This window comes from Anguilla rostrata, chromosome 1 (genome assembly GCF_018555375.3).
Source record: "Anguilla rostrata isolate EN2019 chromosome 1, ASM1855537v3, whole genome shotgun sequence".
NCBI classification, from domain to species: domain Eukaryota; kingdom Metazoa; phylum Chordata; class Actinopteri; order Anguilliformes; family Anguillidae; genus Anguilla; species Anguilla rostrata.
Window position 1 is genome coordinate 62,909,783 of NC_057933.1, and position 22,554 is coordinate 62,932,336.

The following is a 22,554-nucleotide window of genomic DNA, read 5'->3' on the forward strand; positions in this document are numbered from 1 at the left end:
CCCAATATGGGCAGAACATGCATTTGCACAGGGGAGCCCTCTCTGGACCAGTGCCTCTGGAATGCACTCCCTGTGCATGCAAAGGCTGCTGGCTTTCTGGCCTTTAAGTCAGCCTGGAAAACTCCCTTGAACCAGCCGACCTTCTTAACCATAGCCAATCTTTCCTTCTCTGCTCTCCGTTTTTTGCCTTGCCCTGTTTTAATGATGTCAGCATCGCTCGTCTTAACTTGATGACTTCATGAAGTCATACCACACCCATTACCATGCAATCTTAATATTGCATTTTTGCATTACATTACATTACAGGCATTTAGCAGACGCTCTTATCCAGAGCATTATGATCACAACGGTAGTACCTTCCTCCCCTGTCTAACCTGGGATTCAAGACCACATCCCTCAGGCCTTTACACAAGCGCATGATAAAGTGACAAGCTTGCCGAAGCATACTTCTCTGAACTTTAATCACATCATCCTCTCAGAATGAGCCCTAGTGGGAGGTTTACACACAGCCCTGCTCCACACAGCCTGTCCTGAAGCCTGATCTCAGATGAAAGGGGCTCTGTGCTACAGAGCAAGCCTGGGCAGAAGGGCTTTGTTCAGCTCAGGTGATACTCTGAGGTGGATCACTGCTTGGCCAGACTTGCCTACGCGGCAAAACATCTCTTTGTTTTAACTGTTTTACGTGAAACTACCTCGGGAACGATACGCGCCACAATAAATAAAGAGGGTGTTGAATGGTTTTGACATGTGTTCAGAGCTGTTTATGCAGAATTTAGAGGGGGGGGTTGGGGGGGGAATGAGCATGTAGTGAGTGAGTGATGATGGAAGCAGCTAGCCACTGCTTCTGTTCACCAGCAGGGCGCCACAGATGCTGAGAGTACTGTATAACTGTAGAACAGGTTTAGACAAGAAACAATCAAGACAGGGAACACCGCTTTCCCTTGGTAATATTATAGAGCACTATCCACCACTCTGCTGGACGAGCGTCTGCAGTCTATACTGGCATGGTAAGAATCTGTTCAGGACTGCGGTACTAAGAACAAGCACCTCAGCTGGGTATAGCTCCTCGTGAATAAAAAAGCCCCTTTTGCCAGCTTTAGTCATGAAGAGACTGAATTTGCTGTTAAGAAAAGCTACCCTCACCCATTACCCTATGGTATGTTCTGTGATCTGCAGATTAGCCTCTAATTAAATTAGTAGAAAATACTCATGCAAATGGCAAACAGATTTAAAACAGGCAAACAATGTTCCTTCAGCTGTATTCCCTTATGACACTGATGTCATAGATTCCAACCATGTTTCAGTATTAAACCTGCCCCTCAGCACTCACAGTACTTTCACAAAAGCAAATGTAATACAGTCTTTAAATTATTTTGTTTTTCATTACATTCTTTTAGCAGATGTCATTAACCAGAGGGACTTACAATGCACATTTAAAAAAAATGTGATTTATGTTCCATTGGTCCCACAGCAATCAGTAAAGACAAAAGGAAACAGCACTTAGCACACCTACTAGCCAACCAGTAAACAGTTATGTATCAAAGTACTGTACATGCTAAAGTATCAGTGCACAGAATCTATACCATCTGCCATTCAGTCAGCGTCCCCTAGCTAGCTATATTGCTTCTTTGTTTCCTTTTGTTTTTTAGTGTCCATAGTGGAGTGAGTACATATGAGAACACGTGATGGGTGAAGAAAATGCTTTTTAAACCAGTTTTAACTTAATCAGTAGTGTCGCAGCATGGGTCCAGACCCGAGGCTATTACACGCAGGCCTCAGCAGTTGGCCTCTGTGCTCACACACACACGCACCACAGCCACATCACAGACTGACGAGCAGCTGCAGTGTATTCTTTGCTTCTTCTCAGTGTAAGCATTTTATTTTTGCTTAAGCTTGGTTCCCAGTTCTCAAGGCTATCTTCGTTAATACTGTAATGATGATTACTGAAACTTGAAGCAAAGCTGAAACAGCATTACTGCCGTTGTGGCGATTAGCGCGGTCTGCGTATGCAGTCACTACACAGCTGTCATCTAAATAAAGTTCAGAGAGTCAAGCAGCCAATATCTAGATCCCTCATGAAAGCTGATCTGGTGCTAAAGTAAAAAAACTAGCCTGATCCAAAGCCTGTGGACACCAACTGTGAGCTACAATGATCCGGGTGCGGCAGGCTTGAGTTTACCCAGCTGGGTATCAGTCCTGGCCTGAGTCACACACTCCTGAGCCCAGGCGTACTGCAGACCTGCGATGGGCTGAGTTTGGGCCCCATGTTCGAACCATTCTGCGATGACCGTAGTGGAAGCAGCAGCACTGTCTGTCCCATTTAGGCTCCTAAAGCACTTTCTGTGCTTTTGTCTGACTCTGGTGTAGGACATTTCCCCCATTTCTCAATGTTGGATAGATGCCATACGCTCACCTCCCCCTCCCATATTCACCCACCCAGACCAGATGACTGCTGCACCTGTAAAATCGGCCACCTCAGCACAACCCTATCGTATGCATGCACACATGCACTCACACATGCGCACTCACACATTCACACACAGACATTCACACTCACGCACACACACAGACACACACACACACCAGAGCCTTCAGACCAGCAGATGTACAGTATGCAGCAACGCTCATCCATCTGATACTCCCTTCAGCTGTTCACTTCCCAGTGTGTCCTACTTTAGTAGAACAGGTCATTATATTCCATCTCTGCAAATGACTGTATTTTGCTTTGACTGTAATTAAAATTCAAATCAAACATTTTGTTTAAATACGATATTTCTTTCTTAACTGTAGAGGAAACTTAATTCAGCAGAAAAATATGTGAAAAATGAACAAGTATTTAGGAGTATGAAGGTGAGACAGAACAATGACAGAACTGGACGCAAGGGCACAGTTGTAACTGTTCACTAGGCACTAAAGTAAAATAAACAGTACAAAACTAAATAAAATCCATATGATTGTTTTATCAGAATTAAGAACATAAGAATATAACAACATGCAAAGATAAGAACAGGATAGTCAGGCCTTCTGTGCTTGCCACTCAACTATAAAGTAGAGTAGAGCACTCACCATTTATGTACAATCTAGAGTGTCTAGCACTGCATCAGGCCTGGACTTGAAAAGCCCTTAGGGTCCCTGCCTCTACGACATGATCTGGCAAGCTGTTCTGCATTGTGACAACTCTCTGTATAAAGAAATACTTCCTCATACGTGTATTGATTTTATTTTATGTTCATTTCCACCCATGTTCCCTTGTTCTACCGAAAGAATGCAACCAGAAATATCTGTCCTACTTCACCTTGTTAATCCCTTTCATAAATTAAAACTTCCACCAAATCCCCAATGTCCTTATTCTAGTATCGTAAGTCTTAACTTTTACATTTCATACCAAGAACCAATTTAGTTGCTCCTCTCTGAGCTTTTTCCACAGCTTCTAGGCTATACCTTTTCTCACAGTGCAGTGCCCAGAACAGCACAAAATACTCTTCAGTGTGTTCTGAAAAGGCCATTGTATAACATCAGTATAACTGCATTTGATTAATACTTTTTTGTCAATATATCCCAGCATCCTGTTGGCCTTTTTTACTGCTACACTACAATGCCTAGACTCTAATAGGCTATGACCAACAGTAATCAGTTTTCCCTTCCCCTAAATAGCAACCTATCTCCCTCTAACAACCTCTCAATTCCTCGCACAAAATGTGATATACATTATATTATAAATTCAATAATTATAATCATCAATTCTAGACAGATTCCAGATGCAAACCTGTTCCATAAATTACATAATTAACCCAGAGACTATAGCATATGCTTCCTTCCATGAGCTCAAAACAGCAATGGAGTACAGCAATGAAGCAGCAGAAGCCCTGCAGACACAAAGCCTCCAGCATTGCAGAGGATCCCTCCCATCCCTCACACAGACTCTTTGCCCTCCTGCCATCAGGAAGGAGGTACTGCAGCATAAAAAGCACTGCCAGGCAGTACGACAGCTTCTTCCCCCAGGGTGCAAGACTCATGAACACCCTGCTGCCACCAAACACTCACACATAAATCCTACACTGGTAGCCTTACATTATTTCAAGATTTTATACTGCTGCTGGTTTTAAAATAATACTGATTGTCCTTTAATAACCCAAACGTCTTTTACTCAATTCAGCCTCTTTTACAAGCTTGACTGTGTTTTATTTATTTATCATGTCTCCTTTTATGTAAACATGCACAAGCACATACCGTTTATATTGTGTTGTTTGTGTATCGGTAGTGTCTTTCTTCAGCACCTTGGCCTGAGAGGAACAATGTTTCATTCAGTTGTACACTGTTTACTCATGTATAGGCGAATGACGAACCAACTTGAACATGAACCTGAATAAATATTGATTCTAGCTACAGACAACAGTAATAAGAAAACATCTAGAAATACCAGCATCCACTGGCACCAAGGGAGTGCATAAGGAAGTCATCATTGTATCCACATTTTCTTGGCCACAGTGAGGCTAACATTCTTTGAGAACTTGAAAGTTGAATTGGCTAAGCACATGGCCTACAGGTTTGCAGAAGGACAATGAATCATATTATAAATGTGGCCCCTAATTCGAGATGTTTTAAGACAATCCACAAATAGCCACACTGTAGGCAGTCAAATGCCTTTTTCGAATATAAAGATAACACTGCTGTTGAGGACATGTGGTCCTTAGATCCCCATGTCACATAACAAGTAAAAGATGTCAGATGGTACCTTATACTAATCTTGTCTTTATAAAACCTGTCTGGGTCAGGGTGTACTGATTTATGGATGACGTCTTTGCGATGTTCAACCACAACCTTTGCATGAAGCTTAATACGTATATTTAACTGTGGAAGAAGACACAAATTATAACAAATCTGTGATAATTTTGGTTCTGAGGGAATGCGTTTTACCACAGTGGAATTTATTGCCTTAAACACCACGGGACCAAGTAAACCCCCATAGGCCGGCAAGAGTTTGGGGGGCATGCCGTCAGTACCAGGTGACGTCTCCTTTTTCATACAGCAGAGAGCCTGTGCAAGTTCAGGGAGTGAAACTGGATCTGTCAGGGATACAGTATCCTCTGGGGATAAAGTGGTATAACTTGTGTAAAAATTGAGAACAGATCTGCTGGCCTTAAATGGGATGATTGATGTAATCACAAATTGCCCTCAACACAGAAGCAATGTCGCAAATTCGCCTGACGGACAGCAGATAGCACTGATGCACAAAAGAGACTTTGAGGGCTAGAATAATATAATATTTTCTGGACCCTCATAATAAACATAATAAACAAAATAAACATACGCTGGTAAACACAATAACTGTTCCATGTTATAATAACATTGAGCTGTACAGATAGACTTAAAACAAATATTAACATGCACAGGGCTCTGATATAACAATGGAGAATATTTTAGCCACATCAACATCTTTCAAGATGGAATGAGTACATGTAATCATTCCAAGAATGGGATTTGTGCCTAGTTGAAAAACAACATAGTCAGTTGCATTGGGATTACGTGTGCACCATATGTCAAATACATTCAAATCCTAAGCAATTTGAAGAATGAGTTAGCTGGATTTGTATTAGGATTTACATTGGAATAGATGTAGTACAGCCCATAAGTACTTGGTCTGTGACACATTTTTGTATTGTTTTGGCTTTGTACTCCAGTACATTGGATATGAAATGAAACGGTGAATATGACGTTCAAGTGCAGACTGTCAGCTTTAATTTGAGGGTATTTACATCCACATAAAGTTATTTCTGGAGTAATTACAGCCCTTTCTATAAACAGTCCCCCATTTTAGGGAACACAATAAGCACAGTCACAAATAAAGTCATCATATTTAGTATTTGGTTGTAAATCCTTTGAATTCAATGACTACTTAAAGTCTCCAACCCACAGACATCACCAGACACTGGGTGTCTTCCATGGGTAGCCTCTGAAACATCTATGCCTACATCCTGAGACTGTTCTTGACCTGTTCAGCAGTTGAAAAGGGGTTTTGCTTCACAATAGAAAGTATTGTTTGCTATTGTTGAACTCACCAATGTGTTCTTGCTTCTTAATGTACCAAACAGTTGACTTTGACACACCCAATGTTTTGTCTCTGAACATTCAGATTTTGTCAGCCTCATGTTGACATGCTTTACTGACACTGAACGTCTTTGGTCCTTATACTGAGAGACAACAGCAACAAATTCAAAATGCAAATCCCACACAGCACTTGACCTTTCAGCTCACATTCAAGACCTCAAGTTCAAGCCCATTGCTTTCTAGCTCATAACAGAAATGTCTCTCATTGCATCAAATGGAAGTCAAACAAACAATGACAAAAAAGGAGGGCTCTAATACAAATCTATTTCCCAAAGCTATAAAATTCCCAAAGCTGCTCTTAACTTTCCCTCTAAATGTGAAAACCCACATACAAAATCTGACTGTAAACCCATGGCAAGGAGAGAGGCTACCTCCCATCTTTGGCATGTTATTCCCTTACTAAGATACATGACACTCGCACTGACATGGTCAGCAGCTTCAGGGTATCTGCTCACCCAGTCTAGTCATGCTGTTGAGCAGAGTTGAGAAACACTTTAACACCATGACAGAAATGGAGGATACGCCCAGTGTCATCACGGATGGGGTTTCTTTACTTGCGTACATTCAAAATCAGCTGTGTATCACTGTATCATTCGACTTTGAAAATGAAAACTCCAGGCTTTTGGGAGTCACTTCTGGGGTGCCTACACATTTATGTTTTTCCATTCCTAATCTCAGTTTCTGCTGGAAGCATGTTCAAGCACCAAATCTGCTTCCGGGTGTATTTATAACCTCCTTTCTGGTAAAAATCTTGACAAAGTAACAAGGCATCAGCATTATCCTTAGTATCAGAAAAGGCTTCTTCCTTATTTTAATGCACTTAAAGGTGCATTACATACGTTCTCACCCTAGTAATGTGAGGATGTGAAGGATGCTATTTTCATCATCATTCAAACGAAAACCAAAATACAGCTGACATGATTGACACACGGGGAGAGCAACCTGACAGCATGTATCATCCTGAAGCTGTGAAGAAGTGCAGCCGAGCACAAATTAAGAAAGCAACTAACAGCTGTCCAGGTAACATGTTTGAGCGACACTACTTTTCATCAATCAAAAAACGTCTTTTTAAATTTAACCTATATTACAAACATCAGTAAAACAACTTTCATAAAAAGGAGGAAACTGTATGCTTTAATTTAATGGTAGTGCAGTATGGAAGTCTTGCTAAAGTCTATAAATGCAGTCATTATGATCCTATAACTAAATAATTGATTCATTTCAGTAATACAGATTTACAAGTGGTCATGTCATTGCTAGCCATGAAAATGAAATTTCAGTCTTCACTTGCATGAATAAGAATAATAAGAATGTATGGAAATATAAGGGTGTTTAACCTGAGTGTCTGAGGAGAGGATGGAGCAGGGATGGTCTTAGGTGAGGGTGGAGGAGTGGGGCCTTACCTGAGGACTCCTGGCCCGTCTCTGGGGAGACGGTGGGGTCGAGCGCCCAGTGAAGCTGCCGTCGGAACTCTGGCCTATCCTCTGTATGGATGAGGTCATAGACATTCTGGTGGATGATATCCGACTGAGGAGCAAAGAGAAATGTGAGCTGAGGGCACCCTCAATTTGTTACAAGGTCATTTCAAAATTAAATTTAAGCCAAAACAACACGGTGCCTCTTTTATATCCATAAGAAAGGAAATTCATATAAAGCAGTAGCACCCAATGGCCCTTCCATAGGTCACTGTACAACCATTTTCACACCTCTACACTCTTCAAACTTCTATGAGAAACCACATTAGCACTTCACATCACTGATCCAAGATTTAGCGGCATAAATAAAGATAAGCAGTTCAAAACTGAGTATTTCCACCACATGCTGTGTTGGCATCATTAACCTCACTGGCAAACCAGTAGTGTCTATTCAAGCACATCATCACACTGACTAACTGACATAACTGATATACATTCACTAGATCACCAAGCACAGCACTCATGAGTAACAGATCCCTCAGCAAATCACAGATCCTGTGTGTTCTAGATAACTCCATAAAGCACAGAGCAGACATGTAATAGATCACACATAAAAAACACAGGGCCCACATATGCTAAATCACAGACCACAGTACATAGCGTATCTGCAACATCACTCGCAGTACATTGCCATTAAAAATACTAAAATCCAAGTGCAAGTTTCGCTGTCAATTTTTAACTGGTCACCTTGACCTTTTGCAGCTTTTTGGAACTGCTGCACATTTGAGTTTATTCAGTGTGCAGAGATAGGTAACCTGGCTGGGAACCAGGCCACTGGTTTATGGCCAGTAAATATGTGGTAGCTCAGGACGGAAGGAGAATGTGAACAGTAAGGATTACCTCCACCAGGCTTACCATGTATTCACAAAATGGACTGAAGAGAACTACGTTCTGATTAAAACTTTAATTTAAGAACTTTACCAAAAGGATGTAATGTGGCACGATGGCATGTGATCATCAAATATGTAATCTTTTAAATGTTAAATTAGCAACAGCAGTTTTACTCAAATTATATTCTTGCTTCTCTAGCAACACAGGAGCAACACAAGTGTGGGAAATTTGTTTCCACATTGGGTGGAGAGAATTAGTAAACTTTTCATCAACATACATGATGTAGTTCACTGCATTTAACTACAGTGAACATGCCGATACCAAATTAATATATTTCATTGAAAAGTGTGACTCCAGAAACTTTTAATGTGCGGGAGAGTTTAAAGCTACAAGACCAATTAACCCAACAGAGCTGATGAGATACAATGGTGGGTAATTAAAAACAGCACAGTAAATCTTTTATAAATCACTGAATACTGTAAACAACAAAAAAATCCAATATATTCTGGTGAGGGTTGTTTTCTCCTGAAAAAAATAATAAAATGACAGTAACACATAAATAATGTTTAGGGAAATTACATGCTTACATCTTTAAAATGATGAATGACTAAGAACCCAAGTTTACATAACAAGCTTACTCACGGGAACCAAAATGAATTGTATTTAATGGGGAAAAATTGCATAAACGATACACAAAAAAAAGTATAGACTGCTAACATTCCAGACTAGGATTTCAATCTACATGCTGCAGATTAGCAAAGCTCCAGAGTTCCATCTTGGTTGCAGTTAAAATGCAAGAGACCAAAACAAACCTATTTAACTTGGCATCTGTGTTTACATGCTTGTTTAAGCTACAGCTCAGGAAATACCAGAGCAATCGACTTCCCGCAATGTGACCTGAACGTTCACACGCGAGAACGAATGACTGAAGTAAGGCTGTAGTCTAACGCCACTGAGTAAAGTAAAAAGAAAAATCTGAAAACATGCTTTTGTTGTGCATGTATATGGATTTCCCTGTTTCAGAGCTCAACAAAAATAATTACGGAATTCAATGCATTGTATTTTTGGGGCATACTGCACTAAAATTCACAAACCACACATATTTAACACTTAATTAAATAACATATATGCGGATTGTCAATCATTTTGTCAGTGACTTATGGATAATTGCACAAACAGTGCTGGCATGTCCTGAAACACAGAAATCTGCATATCAATAGAATTATTTAATCTCAGTCCAATGTTCAGTTCCAGGAGGAAATAAGGGTTCACTGAGCATCACAGCTACAGTAACTTACCTGGTGAAAGCCCAGGTATTCCTGAATGGTAGAGGACACATAAAAAACTACCCCATCAGATGAGGCCACAAGGACAAATCCATTAAGCACCTAAGGAGAGAAAAAGAGAGAGAAAAGGTCACAGTGAAGATAGGTGCACAGACAGGGTCAAAAGTCACAGTGGATCTGCACAATAGCTGTTGCAACAGAGTCTTCAACCTGCAGGTTGCATCAATACAAGAAGGCTACAATATAATAACTCTCAAATCACTACAGCTACAGCCTGAATGGAGCCTGTGCACTTTTAACATCAAAACTGTGCATGCATGCCATTTTTTCTTTCCCCTTGAGTAAGTTATGACAAATATACATATTGCAAATCCAGTTGTGCAAATATGTTGCACAAGCGAATGTGGAAAGTTGTAAACAGTGTGAGTTACTCAGAATAAGGTCATCTGGCTGAATGAAAAAAAAAACTGAAAATTTGGAACCCGAGCAATGGCAATTGCCCTGGGCAAGTACATTTACTGACATAAATAATGCAAAACATGCAGGGCAATCTATCTGTCATACATTTCACCCCCTTTGGCTGTTTAACTTTAAACCATAGCTGACAACAATTCACACTGGAAGTGCATGACAGCTGTATACTCAGCAGAATGCAGAATTATAATGGCAGAGACAATGTTGCTGTTAACTCTAAAATATACAAAAACCTAAAAAATGGAGAATGACACACTGCTACTACCCACTTGTAGTGGCTTCGTATTCTAAAACTGTAGCCACTTCTGACCTGGGATAGCCATTAAGTCTACGCGCATCCTTCCCAATGAAGAGTTCCGTCCCGAAAGTAAAATGAAACGATCATTTTATTGCTTTCTTTTAGTTTAAACAAACACAACGAAAAAATACCCTTCGTTCCGTGCAGGTGCATACGTGGTACGGTCGTGCGGTAGAAAACTTTTTTGCTTCCCCGGTCTTACCCCCTCCCCCATCCGTAACCATTATTATCCACGTAAGATATACAGGTAAGCATACGTAACCAGGCCAAGTCAGGTCTTTTGAAGGGTAAGTATAAGGCATAAATGCATATCATATAATAAATCAAAAGAATCCCCAAATCTAATGCTTACATTTTCATAGTTCATTAATTATTAATAATTCTCATTTACAATAACAAAACAAAATTCATAAACGGCTCCTACACCACTACTACCAGCTACCACTACCTACTACCACTATTACTACTACTGCCTCAAAGTGAGGGTGTAGGACAAGGTTTGGTCTACTTATTCTTGATCTGTGTGTGTAATGAAAGTCAAACAATGTGCCCGTGTGTTGTCCATGGCTTAAGAAGAAATTCATTTTGACTATGCATTTCTTTACAACAGGCAGCATGAAAGGCGTCTGTACAAAAACAGTCAAACAAGGAATATCAGTGCACATAATCTTAGGGTTCTTGGGATAGCAAATGATTCATATTGACTGAAGTGACAAAAGATTATTAGGTCATTTAAGAGTTCAGTGCTTATGCTTGATACAACAAATATCAAGCATAAGCACTACAAGACAAAATATAAGTATCATCATTCATGACTGATCTGTATCTAGAGACAGGTAGAACCACAGATGGTTACAGATTAAACAGATTAAGTTGGTTGCTTGATTAAATAAAGCTTGGGCATTCAAACTAAGCAGACGGCGTTCATTCTAACAGAACCAGACCAGTGACTGGTTACCCTGTAAAATATCAGTGACCTTAATGCACAGCGCAGCACTTGCACTGGGGCCTTCTCTGGCCCAAAGCAACAGAAGTAAAAGGCGCTGCTGCCCTTCACTGAGGCAAACTACAGAAAGCACTTTGCGCTTCCAAGAAAGTAGTTCAACTCCCTCAGGGCAATTCCAGCGACGCAAACTACAGTCTCATTGATCATTCCTGGTATTTTCTCAATGAAACAGCAAAACAATGAGCTCTTAAGCAGTTTCCTCCACTTGTGTTTTGAGGCTGAGCACCACACACTCCTAGCCCTCAGGGCGGGGGTTTGCTACAGATCTGACTTATTCTGCGTCATGAATCACTTTCTTCTGCACAAGTACATTTCCTTTTGACGTTTTTGTTTCTGTGAGTCACAGTTGGTTTCGTTTCCCTTTCATTAAAATGCATATGTTGTCAGGACGATTATGCTGAACAACTGCATGCATGAACTGATCTACACGCATTATTACAGCAGGACACTGGGACTACATCTTCTGCACAAACCAGAGTGGCTGGCACACAGAAATTTAAGTCCATGCAATACCTTTGCTTTCTGAAAATACAATAATCGTTTAGTCTGTAAACCAGAATATGCTGAAGAAAATATAACCATGTCAAATTTAATCTTACCATTTTGCAGACTTGCTTAGTGGACACATAAAACATTTTGATATTTTGTGAATTAAGAGTTTGGTATCTCTGGCTGAGTACTGGGCTCAAGGATACAGTAAAAATTAGCACCCTACATGGGATTCAATCATGAAAGCCCCTGGCAAGCCTCAAGTCTAATTCAATCCAATCCAGCAAGCCTAAAGTCTAATTCAAATTCACTATCCCACACTAAATAAAAAATTTTCATTCATCACAATCTGTTTAAATGTTTTATTAGTAGTAGTAGTATTAGCAGTAGTAGTAACAATACAAATAGCTTATTTAATTATCCTTAACACTCTCCATATACCTCCCTGTCCAGTCATGTCGTTCATAACACTACCAGACACCCTGACCCTTGAGTAACCTGCTGGTCAGCCACATTCACCTGCAGCAGCAGCTCCCCTTCCAGGAAGTTCTCTTCTCCCAGTTTCTGGCCATTGCCGTCTGGTTTCGGGCAGCTGTCTGATTTCGGAGTCACTGCAGTGCAATGAAACAAAAAAGAGAAACAAATGAACATCACTGACATTGCCAGAGAGAATGCATGTTCCTCACACCAAAAGAATGAGGAACAACCAGTTACCGAGGGCACGGTGGTGCACCATTCACAAACTGCGAGCTCTGAGTCATCTCTCGGTTTACATAGCTCAGGTCCAATGCCTGAAGCATGGGTGGCGGCGTTTGGACAGAGAAAGAATTGCCATTTTTATAAAGATCATAGACATTATGGCATACATGGCATAAACAAAAAAACACTGCACATTATACACAATCATCGTATATCACATTCACTGAGTGAGCGTTTACAGGAACGAGATGCAGCATTGCAAACCTGCTGTTGAAGTCTTCCACATATCTGCATTACAGCCCCACGCCCAGCTAATTTATAAACATATACCAATTACTGAAATGTCCCTGCCAGAAATCAAATTCATTGTCATTGCACATTCAATGTTTAATTTGTTCAGAAACTGGTGCAGGTGCCATCTATAAATATGCATTTGCAGTGGCTATAATAAATTCATCACAATTTAATTGATGGAAAACACACGGTAAGAAAGCCTTTGCAAGAACAACCGGCCAGTAGCTTGCACATTTTCAGATACTAAATAAACTTAACAAAAACAGCATGGTGCCTCTATGTTGCCTGCCAAAAAAACAATAATTTTGTAAGGATGGTTCCTGACATAAATCCTTACTTCTGTCTTCAAGAGGCACAAACTGAGACTTCATCTTGTTGGTGTGTACAGCACTGGCATGTGCTGCTCACTAAGCAAGTTTAAATGTTTAGCTCGTCTGGATGTACAAAATTAGATTTTGGAGAACTTTAAATTGATAAATTGTCATTCCAATCTCAAATCTGACAATGGAGGCTGGTCTTTTCTTTCTACGCTAAAACTGAATAAGAGTGAGCTCTGTGGCAGGATAAAAATCAACTGTTTATTGTTGTTATTAGAATCCCCATTAGCTAAAGCCGTGATGTCTGCTAGTCTTCTTAGGGTCCGACACAGCAAGGCGCAACTGAAAATTTCACATGCATTAATGCCTTACATTACTTACAAAAAACATTCTGATGATTACATATAAAGTACATTAAAACATAGCCATCACTGAACCAGTACACTGGAAACAGTGTAAAATAACTCTTCTAGTAAGGCTTTCTATGGATAGGATGAAACATTTTCCAGATAAAAATCAATTGTTTCACATCTATACATAACCCAGGGAATGCTGCCAGCTGACTCACGTGTTAATATGTTACGGTCTCTGTAGTCACTAGAGTGGTTGGACTGCAGCAGACTTGCTGACCACCTGCCTGCTAAAGCATGGATGTTATAGCCTCCAGATGAAATAGTTCATTAGAGTTTGTTGTAGACATACTGGCTCACCTCCCCTGGCAACATTCACTGGTCACACTCAGGGCAAACACAGGAGACCAAATTGTTGTTGAGTGTTTGCCAAAGCAGCACTCCACTCTGTCAGCTAGATTTAATAAGCCAGACAGACACAGCGCGAATGCTTCTGAGAGGGTTACTATTGGCAAAGTTACCCACGGCAACCAGCAGCTCGATTTGAGGCACACGGATACCACAGAAAATAGACAGTGCATTATCAAAGACTCAAAAACATAAACCATTAAAACCAACTGTTCTGTATCTATGCATCTTCATGTAGCATAAATGTACCACAGTAGTTGTGTGCAGTTGCAGAACAGGCCTAACAGGGTTGAGAAAGGCATTACTACTTGAATAGAAAATATTCATTGAGTAAATACAGGAAAATACACCCCTAATACTAGCGTAACACTAGTAGTATCTATAAAATGAATAAAGACACAGTAGGAGTTTACAGAGGAAGCAGACATCCGACAGTGCAGGCTATTTTTCTGTCCTAGAATGTCATCATTTCAATCCAACTGGCCTGTTATTTACTTGCGTTTAGAAAATAGTTGTTTCTGTTACAAAGAAGACTTCCATTTCAAATAACACAAGAATAACTGTTAAATTACACATGCCGTTCAAGTTGGTAATGATTAACTTCATTGTGAATCATTTGCTCAAAAGGCTTTTCTCACCTCGGGGAAAGGGGGTTGGGACCAGAAAGTGTAGCAACACAAAATAAACCACATCAGGAGGAGGATGCAAACAGAAAACAGAGTAAAGTGCAGGTTCAACCCCAAAGGTCACGTCTGGATATCAGCCACAGAGCCTTTACTTGTCTGAATACCCAGCAGTCCAGGGTCAACACATTCAGTACATTTAGACACAAATTCCAAAAAAGTAGCAGCTGCATAGTGTCACTAAGACCCTTCCACAAAACTAAGGGCCCTGGTACGGTAAATGTTCAAAATAAACAATTTTTTATTGATCAAGAGAGTGAATATTAAATTTACATATGTACTTAGTATGGGGTATGAGGGGTTGTTAGAATAGTTACAGTCTTTCAGATACAACTTTTATTGCCATATTTAACAATTTCCCTGTTTTAGGATGCTGCGAATATACGATTTTCATTGACAACAAGGTATTTTTTGAGACTGCATCAGTATTCTGTAAAAGCAAAACCTTGTCCTTTGCTTAAGCACAGACCTATGCTACATCGGGAAGACTATTGTAGTGATACTTAAAAATGCGTTCCAAAAGCATCCACTCTTTTGAGGATGCATTTTATATTTTCATAACCACAAAGCAGTATGTTTTTTATATGTATATTTAAAATTATTGTAAATATTAAGAATTCGTAAATGGGGAGAGCAATCCATATACAAATACCTCAATTCAGCTGTGAGTTTGATTCCCTATGAGGCACTTTCTGTACTGTGAGCCCATTGCGATCAGACAATTTTTCTGTTTTCCCCCAGACTGAATAAAGTTTAATTTAAAAAAACCCTAGAATCTTCACAATATTAAAATATGGCAGAAAAAAACTCACTGAATCTTAAATTTTATAAATTAGGGCTTATAAACTATTGAATCTATTCTTTTCCCTTACAATTCAGGGCATTTGTCCAACCTTTACTCTGCGTTTTTGATGACACCGTGATTTTCAAAGCCTAAATAAACAGTACTTGTAGCTTAGGCAATTTGTGAAAGCAAAACATTAAGATAACATCTCAAGCTGCACTATTCACATGCAGTACAATTCTCTCAACCATGTCCCTACAGAATTCCCCCCACTGCTGGTTCACATCAACTTTTGGCAAAGACCCCAATGTTCAGCTAAACAGGTCAAAGTTTGTAGTTTGAGCCAACAACTATCAAACTGTTTCATAACCCTTCTCCATGGAGTCGAGAGTTCAACAAGTCTGTTCTAGATAAATCACGCAAACCCCCAGCCCCCCTGCTCCCCCTCCCCCACCCCCATCCATTTAGTCACCAGTGACCCAAGTGCACATAAAAATCAGCCACAATCAGGCCTCAACCAAAACAACAAGCTTCCTTCTTATGGAAACAAAGAAATATGTATGGAATTTTTAGTGGGGGTGGGGTAAGGGATTCCATGCAATTATAACAGATGCAACCTGTTTGATATGAAGCCCTAAAAGTGCAGTACTGGCTCTAAAGGAGCCAGAAATTTATTTTTCTTATTTCCATTTCTTTTCCCACAATGACCAGCATACGGGTCATCTCGTTGCCTCTTCTACCATTTCAAGGAAAATGAAGTAGGATATCTGGGGCCTCTTACCAGCCACCTGTCCAAAGTTTTGTCGTTTATATCCATGCTAATGGTCTTCACTCATCTTCATTCCTGTGTGTTAAGCCCCTTTCACCGAAAAGAGAATTTTGCTGCTAGTCTCGTTTTTTCTATCCAAGTCAACTCTAGTTATTACACTCCTCATCTCACTCAACAACTCATATCAGTGTGTGATCCATGTTCTAGAAAGCGCTGCGTCAAAATATCAGTCAGCTTATCATTTATCCTCAATTTCTGCTTTCTTCCTCAACGTCTCTTGTCCTCTCAGAAATGAGGCTTATCTCTTCAATCTCTCTACTTTCCCATGACTCCGTCTTGAACTTTCTATTTCAATGAGGAAATGAGACACCGATCAGCCTCGGACACTTTGAGGTTTGAGGTTAAATTGTCCCCAGTGTTCAATATTCAACTTCAGCCAGCAAATTCTGTCACGCCCCAAAAAAACTGCAATTTAAAGTGTCACAATGTCACACTGCAAAGATCTGCATACTCATAATTTCAGGCAGGAATATAAATGAATGAAGTATCACCTTCTTTATTAAATTCAACTTTTCAACACTAAGATTTTTTTTTACACTTATTCAGTCAGGCAAGCTGGCAAGAAACCTTCAAGCCCAAACTAAAAACATACTAGCCTGGACATGGCAAAGATCAAAGCCCCTGTAATAACATTCAGCTTATTATTTAATAAGCCTCGTATCAGATATGTTTTAATTGTTAGAGTAAACGTTAGATGAAAAATACATTTAGCATCAGATTTTGGAATGAGGACAATCACAAGGTGAACCGTGTTTCACATATGGTTCTTGAGCTGACTTAAAGAAAAAACAATGATTAATTGTTCTTCAGGTTTCCTTCAATGCTTGATTTAACACATTTGTCAAACAAATGCAAAGGACATAATGAATGACTGCTGAGATTAATGGCAACTGAAAATGGAAGTGAAAATACCACAAAAAGAAGTCTAAATAGGAACTAACGTAACAAGGTAAAGGAATAAAGGCTTCTGCTCTCATCTAAAGAATCACTGAATCTGCAGCACAGTACTCCAGGACATGCTCATCTTTCATATCCTGTACTTTATTAAAAGCAATTACCATGATAATGCTACAAAGGTGCATACATGCCAGAGAGGAGAGGCCATGCTGCACACCTCACAGGGCTGCGTGCGGAGGCCCTGGGTCTCTTCAGTGTACAAAGGCAGACGTCTAGCTCACATACATCAAAAAAAAATCTAAAATCTAAAAATATAGTTGGGAGGCTAAAAAAGTCACTTCTATATAGAGGTGAAACTGTGGTTTCACAGCACCAGATAAGCCTGCTCCTGGACTTCAAAGCCCTGTCAATGGACATTCCCCATTCAAAGTTCCTTTTACTTTACACTGTCTCTTGTTTCATTACAAAAAAATTACAGGATAATCGGCTTATAAACTAAATAAGCTTATAATTATAAGCTAAATAAACTTAAGAGAAGCTTTCTTCAGGTATTTTGCTTGTTCCCTTGATCATGATATCACAAAGTCAAGATAACGTGACAAGTTCAAGCACAACATTTTTGTATGGGCATTCATTTGATAACAACACAATGTGCATTTACGCAACACTTGGCACAAGTTATATTGCATTCATATGCACATTTTTGAGACATTCCTCATGGCAAAATGCACAAATCTGCACTGAGCCGACTCCAGTCAAAAAAGCTGTATGGTCTACACTGCTACAACTGGTCTAGTTTGGTCAACAACTTTAGCTAGGACTGTATTCCAAAAGTGTGCAAATTACCAAGCTAACTAGATAATTTAAATATAAGAAGTTGTAACTAGCAAACTGCAGACTGATGTCAGGATTGTTTACCCTTTTGCAGTATGATACTCCCTTGTAGATCTTTACGTCTGGCCATGTGACCATACAGCTTTTCTTCATCAGCTCCACTTGAATACTAAGAGGGGCTAGTGTCAAAAAGAGTGTTTGTGCAGGGCCTACATTAAGTAAGCTAACTATTTAAATATAAGAAGTTGTGTTGCAAATCGAGCGGCCAATGTGACCATAAGCTACAGCTTTTTTCGTCAGCCCCTCTCCAAATCAAACAGAACAGTACATATAGGCTATAACTTGATATAGTTTCACGTTGATTAAAGATTTGAAGGCTTCATGCCACCACAGAACTCCCTGTAGTGATCTCTACTGCCTCTGTAATGCTTGTAAAACCTAATCTGCTTTACAAATCGCAAAAAAAGCTTACTTCTTCGTACACACTCCCCCTCGACTGAAAGACCCGGATGTAACATGGCCACCACTAGAAGGGTGATTCGATTTAAATGAGGGTCACCCTCAATTACCTCCCCCCAAATCAGCAACAAAAAATCCCTCCAAGCAGCAAAAAAAATTCACTTCTTCTGACTTTTGTTTTAATGGGCACCATCTTTCTGTCTTGATAGAATATCGGAAAAGCTAACCTACAGAAGTGTAAGAACTGTAGTAACGCGAATGAAATGTATGAAAGCTATATACATCATTTTTGGTGGAGAATTTCAGTTTTGTGCCATTTTGTTCTGAATAACGTTATTTCGCTCTGAACATTAGCGCAGTCATAGTTTGTAGGAGGGCTACTTGCAAGAGCTAATGTAGTGAAGGAACATATAAATGCATCTCCCTACTTGTGAATCCCATTTAGGCGGCTTGGCTTACAGTATAGGTTAAAAACCTGTAACGTTATAGCCTAAGCGACATACACCAAAACCTAGGCTTGTAGGCTTACTTATTAATAATAATAATATCCCCATATTAAAAGGCCCATATTCTCCATTTCAAAACATTTTATTTATTTATGAATTTATTTACTTATTTACTTACTAATTTACTCATTTCCAGGGATATTTTTTGGTTAGATCGTCATTTTCACCAGTGGGGCTTTTTAAAATTAATTCAAGGGTCGCTAGCGCCCCAAAGCTGCAACTGCAGAATTTGTAAAGCAACATTTAGAATTTGAATCTTAAAAAGCCACTTTCTAGGACATTTTGTGACAAAAACACAACTTCCTAGGGCCGAGGGAGGATGTGGTCACGGGTGTGTTGCTTCCTTTGTCACAGACCTTTTAATCGCACCAGCTCACTGTGCACCACCGATAAAGACAGACTCTGCAACCACACAGGATTACACTCAAGAAAAAGCACTTTCGCAGAAGATAACCCAGAACTACTTTTGCATTAGACACGCTCCTAGTATATTTCAACACTTGCAAGATTGTTCAAAATGCAGCCTGATCAGCCAAGATGGGCTGAACGTTCAATATCACAAAAGTGCATTGTTTGATAAAGAAAATCTGAACGCTCGGCATAAGGTATCAGGGTTTCACTCTGAGGATTTTTTAACAAAGACACAAAGCATTTATTTTTCTCTGAAAAAATATCTATTGTTATATGGCTGTGCAGGCTTCCTCTGAAAAGTAGATCATATGATTATACATTTATATTCTGCTTTCCACAGGATTTCACACACCCTGATGGCATCCTGTTATTCGCCGGTTTCCCTCGCCTCACTTGCTGTAGGCCTATAGCACGTGGGGCCAACCATTCTCCACCCGACAGCCAAAACAACCTCCCGGCTGTTTGCCAGATTAACTTCCTCCATTTAGAGAGGCTGCAGTACAACATAAAAGTTCAACATATGACAAGATGCTTTATTCTGGTTACTCTATTATAGCATTTAGATATCTAATGTCAGTGACTGCATTAAGAATAAAAAATACATAAATACAAAAAAAAAAAAAAATGCAACTGATCCACAAACAAATGCAGCTGATCCACAAATAAAGGCAGGTGATCCACAAAAAATGTAGCTGATTCACAAATAAATGCAGCTGATCCACAAATAAATGCAGTTGATCCGCAGCTGAAGAACAAATAAATGTAGCTGAATCACAAATAAATGCAGCTATCCACAAATATATGCAGCTAATCCACAAATATATGCAGCAGATCCACAAATAAATGCAGCGAATCCACAAATGCAGCAGATCCACAAATAAATGCAGCTGATCCACAAATTAATGCAACGGTTCCGCCAATAAATGCAGCAATTCCACAAATAAATGTAGCTGCAGGTTTTTTTCCCCACACAGAGTGTAGTCTAGCCAATCAGATTTTAAGACATCCTTTCGCTAATGCTCACATTACTCCGACCAATCACAGCACATATACACTTCAGGATTGTGTCGTGTAGCCCCAATACAACCACTTGAGATGAATGCTTTAATGACTAGCCTATATCTTTGATCAACAAATGAAGCCTTCAAACCTTGAACCAAAGTGAAACCATATCATCTTATACTTGTACTATCCCATTAGATTTGGAGAGCAGCTGACAAAAGAGCTGTAGAAACAATGGACGAGGCTAGTGTCATTACAGTGCAGAGGGCACGTTAGGAAACCACAGCTTGACAAACACCAACATTAGCTAGCTGGCTAGCTAGCTACTACTGGCTAAATATGTCAGCAAGATATTATTTGCAGTATTTTGTGGGACATAGCTTCAGCTAGGACTGTATTCAATAAGCTAACTAATTAAATATAAGACGTTTTAACTAGCAAACTCTAGACTGATATCTGGATTGTTACCCTTTAACAGCATGATACTCAAGTGTTGCTGCCTAAAATAGATCAGAATTATTGTGTCACTATGACTGCTCTGCCCCATCTAAAATGCATTGGAAATGTTATCATGTTACAATCACATAATATTGGACAATTACATGATCACACCATGAAATTTCAAGTGCAAAACTGTGTCTTTATGTCATGAATGGGGATGCATTATGTAACAAAGTTCTCAACAGCAGCAGGCCACATTTCACATGTCAACCAGAATTACAATTTTAACTGAAGGATTTTTAAAAATGACGCACAATCTACCAGCATGGGCTCTGCAATTGATTGGTCAACTGTGATCAAAATATTGGCACCCGCTGTAGACTCTCAGTCACAGTCTGCTAATAATACAGCAATATTGCAAAACATAGACTAGCTCCCTCCCTCCCTCCCTCCCTCCCTCCCTCTCTCTCTCCCTCTCTCTCTCCCAAGCACATGCAGAAAATGAAGCATGTCTGTTTTCCTAGTTTTTATTTGCAAGCCATACCCCTTGGTTACCTTACAAAATGGAAGGTACTTCTTACACCTTTGACCTGAACTGAATTTTGGATAATTCCCTTCTAAGCCAGAGTCTACAATGATGCGGACTTAACAAGAGGGTAGATAGAGGGCGCAAAAAGGCAACGCAAGACCACTTGCGTAGTGGGACAGCCCGAAGCCTTCATGGACTTGATGGGAACGTGCTTTTGAGTCCACAAATCCTGAGAATGGGATACAGCCCTAGTCTCCACTGGTGAATGGCAGATGGCAGCTTTTTCAAACAGAGTAACCAGAGATGGAAACAACCAATCTGATGACGTGAACACTAGACAAACACGCAGCAGAGACAAATGTAAACATAAAACCTACAACAGAAGTCATAACACTCACCATTAAAGAAGCTCTTGGCTCGCAGGTAGCTCACACTCAGCCGGAGCACAGTTAGCTTGTCTAGTTTGGAGATCACATCCTGGGAGAAAGGAAGCAGGTTGGCCAGATGCTCCAGCTCCCCGTTTAGCCGCTCCCTGTGCCTCTTAGAGGGGTTGGATTTGGCTCCTTCAACTGGAGGCTTCGCCCTGCAGAACAAAAAAGGGCCAGGTATCCACACAGAACAGTTTGTTAAGGTCTACTACACAAACATGTTTATGACACACTATATGCCTTAACAAACAGTTCTGTATGGATAACAGGCCCTTTTTACTCACAGGTTTTGCCTGTTTTACCATCTGTACCTGAGATGGGTATGGAACTGTGTCTTTGGTACAGACACTTCCACTCTAAACAAAAGTTCTAACTATGTTATACAATTGAAAAACATGTTTATTCAGCTTGGGAACATAAATACCCACTATAGCGTCGTTTATAAGTATAAATGATAAAAAGAGCAGGTCAAGCCTGAAAACAGGCTTTGTCTTATCATACCATAATAATCCCTATCAATTTTTAAAATCCAAGGCATTATATAAAACGTTACGATACGAGTTAACAGTCGTGACACAACCTAGCTGTCACTTGCCACTCATCTAAGAATGACCACACAACCAGCAGTGTTGCCTACATATTTATGCAGACCGTTCAAAATAGATTAGATGCAGAAATGCAATGGATGCCGCTTTGAAATCTCTGTACTAACTAGC

The 22,554-nt window shown here is 39.9% G+C and overlaps 1 protein-coding gene across 2 annotated transcripts in view; it reads right to left on the bottom strand.

Moving 5' to 3' along the window:
- ahr1a (aryl hydrocarbon receptor 1a) overlaps positions 1-22,554 on the bottom strand; it is a 33,806-nt gene that overhangs the window by 10,137 nt on the left and 1,115 nt on the right. For both annotated transcript variants that reach the window (XM_064348335.1, XM_064348345.1), the window contains exons 2-5: positions 21,809-21,993; positions 12,487-12,578; positions 9,713-9,802; positions 7,512-7,635 (exon numbers count right to left, since the gene is read on the bottom strand). In XM_064348335.1, the coding sequence (XP_064204405.1) occupies positions 7,512-7,635; positions 9,713-9,802; positions 12,487-12,578; positions 21,809-21,993 (491 nt within the window). The remainder of the gene's footprint in view (positions 1-7,511; positions 7,636-9,712; positions 9,803-12,486; positions 12,579-21,808; positions 21,994-22,554) is intronic.